Genomic DNA, 12,633 nt, shown 5'->3' on the forward strand with positions numbered 1-12,633 from the left:
ACAGAGCTCTCAGTTACTATGATACAGGCAACAGGGAAAGTACCAGAGATTAAGGGACGAGCCAACACTGCCAGCGTCTCCCCTTGTTGAAAAAGCACCAAGATACCCCAGATGCATTCACTTAAAAGAAAAGTGATCACTTACCTGCTTCTCTTTCTTCTGTATTTTCATTTTCATCTATTGAAGGAAGATATTTATTTCTGTAAAACATTTTTAAAAAGGCAAAGATTATGACAAAACCCAAAATAAAACATTTTCAACATCTCCAGATTACTGTAACACACAAGGAAAACAAACGGGATTACTTCTGCAGAACATTTATGTCCAACAACCTCCAGAGCCCTAAGTGTACACCTAATTAGATCTAACTCTGTTAGACCCTAATTTATTGCACCCAATAAAATGAAGTCAAAAAGATATTGTCTTTGTAGATTAAATCAGTTATAAAAGATGCTGGCATGTATGAAAGTTAGTGATAACTAATAAAGGAACAAAAACAATAACATGCCTTCATTGAGGGGTATTAGGAGATGCGAAGGAAGTAAGGTAAGCCTTCATCCCTTTTGGAAGAAAACAATCAATGATGTCTACAATGGAAAAATCAAGAAAGAGAAATACAGACAATAAAAAAGAGCTAAGAGTTCAATGCAGTTCTCTCTAAGGAGTAAGACAGGATTTGGTATATTATTTGATGATTTAAACCATGTGCATTTATTACTTGAAAAAATAATTCCATTGCAATATTTCATACGATTTTTTTTAAAGGACTGATTTTACTCTACCCAGGACTTAAGCCCCCATCTCCACTGCAACCATAATGTCCTTGACGGCACTGAACTTCTCATAAATGACTTGTGAACACCATAAAAGCCCAGTAATTGTCTTCAGAGGTACAAAAGTGTGTTGGGGCATCTCAGGGAAAAGAACAAACCCTAGTCTAGGAAACCCAGAATTTGGGGCTGCCTGCATCACTAACTAGTACTACTGCCTCAGATCTGAAGCTCTTATCTTCCTCATATACAAACAATACAAGGATTATACAATTTCAGGCTTCTGGTTCTAGCCGGGATATAAACACTGCTTCCTATTTTTTGTTGACTTTGATTTCCCGGTCATCCCACACAGCTACAGAACACCACTCACTCAGAAAACCAAATTACCCTTAAGTTTCCTAATTATTTCTCACATCCAAACGAATGTGATGTGTAGGCATTAAGTCTTAATAGAGCTTTTAAGATTAGAGCTTTAAGATTAAAGTGAGATAAGTATTTGAGGTGGTTGATATGTTAATTAGTTTGACTTAATTATTCCACATTGTATTCATAAATGATGACATCACTCTGTACCCCATAAATATATACAACCATAATTTGTCAATTTGCAATTTAAAAAAGATTAAAGCGAGGTAGTTCCAATTCTAAGTAAGTTCATGGCATGTTGGACGCAAACAGAAAAATGAAAGACATGATTCCAATCATCCTTGGGACTGCAATTACAGTTTATCATTTTAATGTCTGTCAATTTAGATTTTTTTCCCTTTAAGAGTTAGAGGCATTTCCTATTAAAAGAACCACAAAATGCCATGCAATCTGTCCTAGAGAGACATGTCTACCAAGGTACTGCTGTTTGCAAAGAGTGCAGCAGCCAAGGAGGTAAGTAGCTGGAAAGCAGGTATGGTCGGGTGCTAAGGTGAAGGGGAGGAGGGTCGAGACTAACTGGCTAAATCAGGGAAAGGCAAGTCCAGTTAGTAAATGGTACTTCTAAGAATCAATGCAAGGGTTAGTGTTTGATAGGACAGTTATTTACCTGAAGAATCCATAAATTCCAGATAAATGGTAAGTGCTCTGAACCAAGGCAGTTAAAATTTAGAAAAAATTTATCTCCTAAGCTTCATTACAGTGGAGTCAGTTCTAGGTAAATTATGTTAGTACAAGTTTATCTCCTTTATCTCTATTCTTTAAATTATCAGATCCCAGAAAACTGACATTCTCAACCATCACAAACTGCCACAAAGTCAAAAATAAAGAACTTTGGGGGAAAATTCCAGCTAATAAAAAAGGGTATTATCAATAAGACATATGTGTAGAAAGTAAAGAGTTTCCTCTTCAAAGTTCCCCTTCTTGTTAAAGAATAAATCATAAGTGTTAGAAGTAGTAGTTTCTTTTAAAGACTAACTTTCTTCAAGCCTCCTTGCTTTGGGCTAATAACTCTTTGTCAGGCCCTATCCTAAGTAACTGTTGGACATGCTCACGGGCACGTTCCAGCTCACAGCCTATGCCCATTCCTTATTTGGAAATGTTATTGCTTCCTTAAACCTTTCATAAGCAACTTCCTCTCCTTCTTTGTTCTTCCCCACACTTACCTATTTAGGAAAGTTTTAGGCTATTAGCAAATCGGGAATTAGTTTAAGAGTGTGAGGTCCAGCTCCAGCCAATGGATGCAGGACACAGCAGTGAGGATGATCCAAATGCATAAGGGATAAATATGTCTGCTTTTCCTTTGTTCAGGTGTGCTCTCACCATTGTTTCATCTGCGATTGAGGACCCTTTCTGCAGAAAGTAAAGATCGCCTAGCTGAGAGATCTTTTGTCTCCGTGCTGACTTTTTTTTGTGGCACCGATTATTTCTAACAATTTTGGTATTTCTAACAATATGTCTCAAATAAAATTCTGCCCAACAAAATGAAATCATTAAAAATTACAGAAGGGTCAGGTACAATGGCTCACACCTGTAATCCCAGCACTTTGGGAGGCCAAGGCAGGCGGATCACTTGAACCCAGGAGTTTGTGACCAGCCTGGGCAACATGGCAGAAACTTGTCTCTATAGAAAATACAAAAATTAGCCGGGTGTGGTGGCTTCCACCTGTGGTCCCAGCTACCCGGGAGGCTAAGGTAGGAGGATCATCTGAGTCTGGGAGGTCCAAGCTGCAGTGAGATCACGCTACTGTACTCCAGCCTAGGTGACAGAGTGAGGCCCTGTCTCAAAAAACAAACAAAACAAAACACTACAGGAAAACTCTACCAATGTTAATAAAAAATTACTTTTGTAATGTATAAAGAACTGATACAATTATGATGCAGCAGGGACATCAGAAAGCACAATTTCTGATTCACTACCACAAACTAGCACTGGAATAAAAACAAGCAGGGCACCTAACACTGCCAGGAATGTGGGAAAACAGGTCCTACTTATCATTGCTAATGGCACTTTTAACTGTTTCAAGCTTTCTGAAGAGCACTCAGGCAATGTGCCACTAGATATATGAACGTTTTCAATCCTTTTATAGGCCAGTTCCACTTTAAGGAATATCACCCAAGGCCATAAGCCGGTAGGAAATGAACCTGACCCCTAGAGGAAGGTCAGAGATGAGGTGGGTGAAATGTGAAAATATCACATCAGACTTGGCCAGCCTCTGAGGCAGAGAGAATGTGCATGTGAAATCTGAATGATGGCGATGTTACTGTAGAATAACTGAAATAACTAGTTCACTGAAAGCAGACTCTGGCAAATCTCATGTTACTGTCAAATCATTTCTGGCACCCCAAAAGATCACAAAACACACCAGCATGCTGCCACCCCACAAGATAACAAAAGTCATCAACATCAATAGGTGTTCAGTAAGCAATTATTGACTTGTCCTTCTCCAGACAGCACCCCATAATTTATGAACACCCTTAAATTATCTCTACTTTTAAAATCTTTTTAAAGGCACACATTAAAAAATATATAAAACAATGTCATCTTTTTGTAAGGCTAAATTTTACGTACTAGGAATAGATGAATAAATACACCCTAAAGCCTGTACTTCTGCACGATGCTGGAAATGGCTTTAGTCTCTGCTGCCATCACTCAGAAGTTCTGACTAGATCCTTCTGGCTCAATAAAGAACAAATCAAAATGCAATTTCAGGGTCTCAATACTTAATTAGAAACATTATACAGATAATTCTACAGATAATTCTGTGTGGGCAAACCAGAAAACTTGTCAACAGCGGAAAATATCAAGTGTATATCAACTTCTGAACTGGGGAAACTGGTGGGAAGCTAGTGGGACTCCCACTCTCCTTGCTGCATTATGTACGAGTGCTTCCATAGAAGTGCAGCATTGAATTACCTTCACAAGAAGGTAAGCTGCTAATGATGTAAAAACAAACAATATAAAAGCTCCCATTCCTTCTTATACTCACCCATCTAAGGATGCTCCTATTAAGAAAAATGGGTGCCACGTTTCAATAAGAACATTTCGAAAGTTTTCTTTTTTTTTTTTTTTAATTACTATCTCTCTCTCCAGTCCAAAAAATCTGCAACAGTGCCTGTGCCATTTCCAAGTTCCTCAGTGTTGTGTAATGGTAACTTTTTAAAAATAACAAAAAAATTAGGTTCACCCTATTCAACCATTTATTCACAGAAATGATTTAAATTCACTATACCTTGAGAACTCCACCATACTAACAATCCCTGCTCAGTCCAAGGGTCTATTTCATTACAAGAGTGTGTGTTTTTGCAAACACAAGCAAGTGCATACCCAGCAGACCCCTACCAAAGTCCTTCATATTCACAGAAGATGAGACTAGACCCAACTGAACACAATAACGATGGAGAATTTTGCTGTTAACAGGCCCCTATCCCCCACCACTCTATCAGGCACCTTTGAGACAGAGTATGTGGGAAGCAACTCTAAAAATCAGACCCACCTCAAATTTTCCACAGTGAATATGTATTTTTATAATCTACTCATGCCCATCCTCAACCTTGAGATTGTTTCCTATGAACCACTCTAACAACAGCAGGCATAAATAGGGTATACCATGGGGATTTTAGGAATACGAATAAGGACACAGAGAGTAACTCATCTGGGAAGAGTGAGATAATCAAGAAAGCAGAGATGTCTTGAGGAATGCCACCTTCCTTAAACCCCTGCCCAAATACCTCTTATCAAGACTCCTGACCTCAGAGGCAGTCCAACGGGTAAGAAATCCCCCAACTTCCCATTTCCCCACCTTACTACTCTCCACGCCCACAAACCGGACACATGTACCTATCTCTACTGCCAAGTGTGAGCAGTCTACAGGAAGTACTTTAATAGCAAGGGGTTGAAGTACCAGAAAGCAGTTTGGATCTGGGCTGTAATGACGACGAGACATGTGAATGTCTTCTCCCCTGTAAAATGCTGACAACATGTACCTCAGAGGGCCTTAGGAGAATTAAAAGGGATGGCAATCTATGACGTCTGCCACATGGTGAAGACTAGCTATAGGCAGCCATTTGTGCTACCTGTCCTTATGGTCATCCCTCCAGTGTCACAGGAAGAAGACATAAATGACGAAGAAGATGTTTTAATGATGTAAAAACAATATAAAAGCTCCCATTCCTTCTTACACTCACCATCTAAGGATGCTCCTATTAAGAAAAATGGGTGCCAAGTTTCAGTTAGAACATTTTGAAAGTTTTCTTTTTTTAAATTACTCCTCTCTCTCCAGTTCAAAAACTCTGTATAACAGTGCCTCATCTCCTGGGGACAAGTAACCTTTCCATCTGTATTTGAGATCCACCCTTTCTCCCCCTTCTCAGTCACCTCAGTCTCTTGATTACCTCCCAGTTACTCTTTCCTCATTTCATTCAGGACTCTCCTCAAATATCACCTTAGCAGCAATGCCTTCCCTAGCCAGCCTACAGAAAACAGCACCCCCACCTCCCACCCACCACCACTCTGTTATCCTCTTATTCTAATTTAATTTTCCTCCAGGTACTTATTACTCCCTGATATTATATTATAGTAATACCTTACTTAATGTCCAGACTCTTGGAAAAAGCTACAACTTTCAGTGAAACAATGACTTTAAGCGAAACAACTTAAGGCAGGTCCTCTAATCAACATTACTTCATTACAATGTTGATGAGAAAAAAAAAATTAGTTTTCTTAAAGCTGTTTTGCTTAAAGTAAGGACTTCCTATGTATCTATTTGGTTTTAAGCTTATTGCCTGTTCCTGACACACACACACACACACAAAGTAAACTTGTCTTGTTCATGCTATACTCCCTGAGTCTGGAATAGCAGGTGTGCAATAAGCATTCTTTGAATGGAAGAATCATTTCTTCTCCCTAAGTTATCACTAAATGTCTCCCTTTGTATAGCTCTCCTCCTCTCAAGAAAGAAACAGGTTTAACTCTATCTCAAAACAGTAACAACATGAACAAATCCTCTACATACCTGAAAGTTCACTTCCTCCCAAATCACTTCCCTAAAGCTGTTCCTGACATTCACTCCCTAGTTACCAAATCTAATGGGCACTTTTAGGCTTTGAGTGCTTTGCAGCATTTTAAACCATGGATCATTTCCTCTTCTTAAAATTCTCATCTCACTGGTTTCTTGATCCCTCTGATTGCAGGCTTCTAGGCTCAGCTTCCTCCCTAGAATCCTCCTATTATAAAACCCAATCCTTAAATATCACTGTTCCCAGAGTTCAATGCTGTCAATACCAGAAAGGCTCCCTGAGTTTTCTACTCAACTCCCAAACTTCATCTCTTTGCACAATGACCACTGCACATTTGCAAATCCAAGCCCTCCTCTTGACCTCTATGTGGCTATATCCAACCACATCCTGGCCAGTTCCTGAGACATTCCACAGGTACCACCAAAAACCCCACAACTCTTCCAAAACGAAACTCAGTACCACCTTTACACACACACACACACACACACACACACACACACACACACACACACTCTCACTCTCTCTCTACCTGCTCCTGTGTTCCCCATCAGAGGTTAATGTCCTGCAACCTGCCATGCCATCCAGCCCAGAATTGAGTTATCCTTGATTCCTTCCCTTTCCCATAACTCCTTTAATTCCAGAATCCCTTGGTTCCTCTCCAGTCGACTCTGGTTTATTCCCATATTTTTTTGTTGTCATTTTTCCCTGAAACAGCCTCTTAAATGCTTCTCTATTTTCCATGTCTCCTACCCTCACCCCCATTACCCTCATTGCTACCAACAGTATGTTTTCCTAAAGTGCAAACAAAATCAGATGCTATCTCTTCAGTGGGTATTGTGTCTTAAAACAAAATAAAAACATATTCCTCATAACACAGAGCCCTGCATAAGCGATCTGGCCTCTGGTTCTTGTCTACTGCTCTGACATTATTTCCACCATTCATCCAACCATACTGAACACCTGTGGGTTCCGACTCCTGCCCTGCTCATTCAGGTCTTATTCAGGCCCTGCCTCGTGTAGTCTCATCCTTTAAAATTCAGATCTGGTGTCATGTTCTCCGGGATGTCTCTTCCCTGGCATGCCTAAATCTTATAAGCATCTTGTGATAGGCACTAAACTAAAGCAGCTGTATCACCATGTAAATTATCATCTTTTATCTGTCTGTGCATGCCATCAGCTGTGGAGGGCCCAAGCACCCTCCGGGGAGGGACCCTGCCCTGCAGTGTAGCACTCAGCGCCTGACATTTGGACTCTTCAGTGATTACCTGTGGAATGAGTAAGTGAATTAATGGGAAAGCTGTGTTTACTGAAAAGGCTTTGAACTACTTTCAATGTAATTAGTGACCTCTTTTTTTTTTTTCTCCTAATCCAATCAAATTTCTCAGTATTCTTCCTTCACACCTTTTCAAATACATGTACTTAGCTTAAGAATTCAATTGAAATATAAAGCCTAAAACAAGCAAAAAAAAAAAACCAGTCCCCAATTCTACTCCCCACTCCTGATTCACTATTCCCAGAGGCAGTCATTTAAACTTCAGCTGTTCCTTCTGCTCCTTTCCATTCTATTTTAAATAACATGGTTATTACTGCTATTAGATTTTCTTTTCGATTTTAGGCATTATTTTATTGGCTTCTTCCTGTGGAACAGGAGTCAGCAAGTATTTTTATAAAAAGGCCAGATAATAAATATTTTAGGCTTTGTAGGCCGTATGGCCTCAGTTGCAACTACTCAATTCTGCTGTGATGTGAAAACAGCCATAGACAAACATGCAAACAAATGGGTATGGCTGTGTTCCAATAAAACTTTTTTTCAAAAACAGGAAGTCCTCCTACTATGGAAGATGAAGTGTTATCTTCCCAGTATAGTTATTATCACCCTTATTTATTAAATCAACATTTAATTCACAGCTAAGCCATGAACCACACTTTGCTAAAACTTTGTGTAATTTTTTTCCCTGAAGATAATAACTACCTCATTTTAAAATTTGCATGGTTTTCTATGAATCACTAACTTCTCCTAAAATGCTCCTCTAAAACCTTGAAAGTCCTTTCAATCTAAGCTCAATGTTCTTCTCTTGGGTCATTATAGGTAGAGTCCTCCATCAGGAGTCCTTCATCATTGTCTCTAATCTGCCTCCTGGGACTTCTCATCACCATCCTCCCAGAGACTCACTCCCTCCGTCTCTCTCCATGGTGGACTCCTGGGTTTCTCCTCTCTAGGTTTACACTCTCATTTTAGTGAAGCACAACATCTAGTAATGCTCTAGAAAACCCTAAAAATGAGATGTAAGTTTTTGAGACCTTCATGTCTGAAAATGTTTCTATTCTACCTGGATGGACTGGTGGGTTGCAAAGCACAGGCTGGAGGTCAATTTCTCCTTGGAATTTTGAGATCACTACTCCATTGTTCTATTCCTTCCACCACTTATTTTGAAGAATCTGAACAATTCTGATTTCTGCCCATTTGTATGTGACATCTCTTCCGTTTTGGAAAGCTTTTAGAATCATCTTTTCAAAATGACATGCCTTGGGGCTATTTTCACCCATGAGGTTAGGTACCTGGTGGATTCTTTCACAATCTGGAAACTGTCAGATTTTTCAGTTTTGAGAATTCCTCTGGTATTATTTCATAATTCCCTCCCTATTGTTTTCTTTTAGTGGAACTCATGTTACTATTTGAATGATAGACCTTCTTGGCTGTACCTCTAATTTTCAGTCTCATTTAAAACAAAACAAAAAAAACCTCTTCATGTTCTACTTTCTGAGAAGTCTCCTCAACTTTCTCTTTCAAGCCTTCTTTTTTCTTTATAGCTAATATGTTTTTAACATTCAATAATTCTTTTTTGAGTGTGCTCTGATATTTTATGTTTATAGTCTCCTAAACGCATGTCAACTAACCAATAATGGAAGGGCATTCAAATGACAAATGGTTACTCTTTTCTTTCAAAAATGACCCTGTGGTCTAGTGGAAACATTTCTGCACAACCAGAATACTCAAACTAGCATGAGGAAAGGCTTCTGTAACAGTTTTAAGGATTTCTCATATATTCAAGCTCTGGCTGAGAATATTTTTGCCTTAAAGGTGCCAGAGCACCAAAATATACTCAGGGTTTGATTTTTTTTTTGTATTTATGAATTCTTTTAGATGCCCAAAAGTTTTCTTAGAAACATACGGCAATTTGTAAATTAGATCAACTTCAGTGAAAAATTATCTTTTGCGTATAAGTCAGGTCAAAGAAAGTCTGCATAGGTAAATTTCTGATGTTTTCTACTACAGGCTAGAGAAAACCTATCACCTTAAACTCAAGACTACATGTCAAAAAGTATCCATATCTGTAAGATTAAAAGAGGGCCATGAAGATAGGGACCGTATCTATTTTGACTATTGTCTAACTAATATTAGCATAATATTTGATAAATTAGTAAATATACTAATAGCATATATGGACTTATCAACAGTGGGTCAAAAGAGAAAGATCTTACACACAGCTGTAAAGCTTGGACTAAAAATCCATCTCTCCAAAAATGTGAACACCTAACTTAAAATATCTACCAAATATTACTTGTGAGAAGGCACTAGTACTGTCATCACTTCCAAACTGAGGAAGCTCTGTGCTTGGCTGGTCTGAAAGGATGCATTACCATCATTAACATTAAGACTCTACTCCTCAAAAAAAGTGTTTTAAACATTCAACGAATTAATTTTAGAGTAAAAGCTCTGCTAGCCTGCATGTGGGTAATATAAGCCAAAAAGCAAATCAACAGCAGTGATTTTAATTGTTGTCTGTGAGGAGATGGCAAAAGCCAGTAGTAGGACTGACAACAACCTCCTAAGAAACTCTCACTACTAAACCAAGAGTATTAGGAAAGTCCATTCTGAGAAACTTCCTGTGGGCCAACTGCTGAATAACAAGGCTTTTACTCACTGAATGACTCTCCTCTGGCTATTCAAACTAATTACTATTAACCTGAAGCAGTATCTTATGTTGCTATAATTCCTATAACCTGTTTTACCTGAGATGATATAAAGGTATATAAACTAAGGACGCTTTCTGTAGTCCAGAAATACTTCAAACAATGCCGCATTCAGAACTGAATGGGATCTCTGAGGTCACATGGCCAAACTCTTTGATTTTAATGATGAGTGAGGCACATTCGCACAATTCAAGAGGAGAAATACCAACTCCAGTTCATCTTCTTTGGTCAGAAAAAAATGATTTCTAAATCCTAATCTGCTCATAAAAATCAATTAGCTTGATAAGAATTACTATTAAGAAGAACAGTAGAAGCAAGTGGCCAGACCCTTCTAGAGCTATCATATATCACATTGTAAGGTAAAATCTGACTGTACTTTTTTGTTGTTGTTGGACCCTATGCCATAATGTCAATTGACCCAGATCAGGAATGAACACAGCTGTGAACAGAGGACTGAATAAACCAGTTTCTTGACAGCCAAGCCCATTCAAGCTTCAGAGCCCTGAAAATTCAAGTCATAATCTTATGGGGGAAGACAAAGGGTTTTACAAACAACACCCTATATATTCAGTCTCAAGAAGCCTCACCAGTAACACAAGAACTTTTCACTCATTACATTTTAATGCCTTTTGTGGTAGAACAGCAGTACCTGTAGACTTGGGAGTGAAGATATCTAGGTTCTGAACACAAGGGTTGTGTGATTTGGGCAATTTATTTGATCTCCCTGGGTCTCAGTTTCTTCATTTACAGAACTGGTACAAAAGCCAATCATATGAGACTGACACATGGGCTAAAAACAAAAAGTTATGCTGTTAACATTGAAATGAGAAGCCATCTATAAAATAGTTTAAACATGTTTTGGGGCACTAAAAACGATCTAGATGACATTTTCTCTTCCTGTTTTCCAAAATAGCATATAAGACACAAAAAAACTCACAACTCCCATTGTAAACTCCCTCTTGGGGGTATTTTAAAAACAGAGTTATAAAAAAGAACAAACTACTTATACACACAACATGGATGAATCTCAAATGCATTATGCTGAGTGAAAGAGGACAAATTGAAAAGTCTGTATACTGTATGATTTCATTTATATGACATTCAAGAAAAGGTAAAATTGTAGGAACAAAAAACATATCAGTGGTTGGGGCTGGGGACAGGAGAGGGTCAACTATAAAGAGAATTTTAGGGGATGATGGAACTATTCTATATCTTGATTGTGATGTTCATTACACAACGGTATGCATTTGCTGAAACTCAAAGAATTCCTCACCAGAAAGAGGACATTTTTCCGTGTGAAAAAAGTTAATAAAATTTTTTAAAATCTTATTTAAAGGATATGTTAATCCAAAGTTAATGAGTAATTCAATTAAAAAATTGGTTTCTAAACACCTAACATGTATAATGGGTGACCAATAGGTGAAGAGGAATCAGCAAAGGCAGGTGAAGTTTGGGGCTGGAGATAAGTGATGGAGAGAGGCTCTCAAAATGCCTGGCTAGGCAGTTCGAATTGAATCTTTTATATAATGGGGAGCCATTAATTGAAGATTTCTGAGAAAAGGACAAAAATTATCAAAGTTTGTTTGATGTAAAGATTCAACAGGTAGGAGTAGGTAGGGCAGGCTTGGGGTCCAAGAAGACCAGCGAGTCATACCTAGGTAGAAGTAACAGTAAACAGCAGGCTAGAAAATAAAACAGAAGAGATGTCATGGAGTCCAAGAAAATGAAGATAATGGATTTTTTTTTTTTTTTTTTTTTTGAGATGGAGTCTCACTATTGTCACCCAGGCTGGAGTGCAGTGGTGTGATCTCAGCTCACTGCAACCTCTGCCTCATGGATTCAAGCCATTCTCTGCCGCAGCCTCCCGAGTAGCTGGGATTACAGGTGCCTGTCACCACACCCGGCTCATTTTTGTATTTTTAATAGAGATGGGTTTTTATCATGTTGGCCAGGCTGGTCTTGAACTCCTGACCTCATGATCCACCCGCCTTGGCCTTCCAAAGTGCTGGGATTACAGGCGTGAGCCACAGCGCCCAGCTGGATTTTTTTTAAGTGGCCTAAGATGCTAGAATGCTGGTATTGGCAAGAGGCATCAGGGCATGAGAAAGAGGTAACTTTTGGGAGAGTAGATGGATGAGTTCTATTACAGTCAGGCTAAGTTTGAAGGAAAAGTGAAGACTGAGTCACAGTGAGAAAGAATCCAAGGCTCAGGCAATGTAATCCTTTTATCTTAAGATAATGAAACTTAGGGTTAGAGCTGTCAAATGATCTGCCCAAAGCCTCACATTGACTCCGAAGTACAATAATTAGATTTCCTGGATTCCAATTCGGCTCTCTTAGTACTACATCAAGCTGCCTTGTAGACAAATGAAAATAATAAAGTGAGAGATCAGGACTGGAAATATTCTATTTGGGGCGCTCAGAGAGTGGGCAGAGGTTGGAA

General features: G+C 38.8%; 1 protein-coding gene across 3 annotated transcripts in view; it reads right to left on the reverse strand.

Moving 5' to 3' along the window:
* The window catches only part of CHD6 (chromodomain helicase DNA binding protein 6), a 220,455-nt gene that overhangs the window by 154,599 nt on the left and 53,223 nt on the right, over window positions 1–12,633 (reverse strand). For 2 of the 3 annotated variants that reach the window (XM_054467364.2, XM_063659588.1), the window contains exon 2: window positions 145–200. The exons of the other annotated variant lie outside the window; for it this stretch is intronic. In XM_054467364.2, the coding sequence (XP_054323339.1) occupies window positions 145–177 (33 nt within the window). In that variant the 5' untranslated portion in view covers window positions 178–200. The remainder of the gene's footprint in view (window positions 1–144; window positions 201–12,633) is intronic. 3 annotated transcript variants of the gene reach the window in all.

This window comes from Pongo pygmaeus, chromosome 21 (genome assembly GCF_028885625.2).
Source record: "Pongo pygmaeus isolate AG05252 chromosome 21, NHGRI_mPonPyg2-v2.0_pri, whole genome shotgun sequence".
Lineage (NCBI taxonomy): Eukaryota > Metazoa > Chordata > Mammalia > Primates > Hominidae > Pongo > Pongo pygmaeus.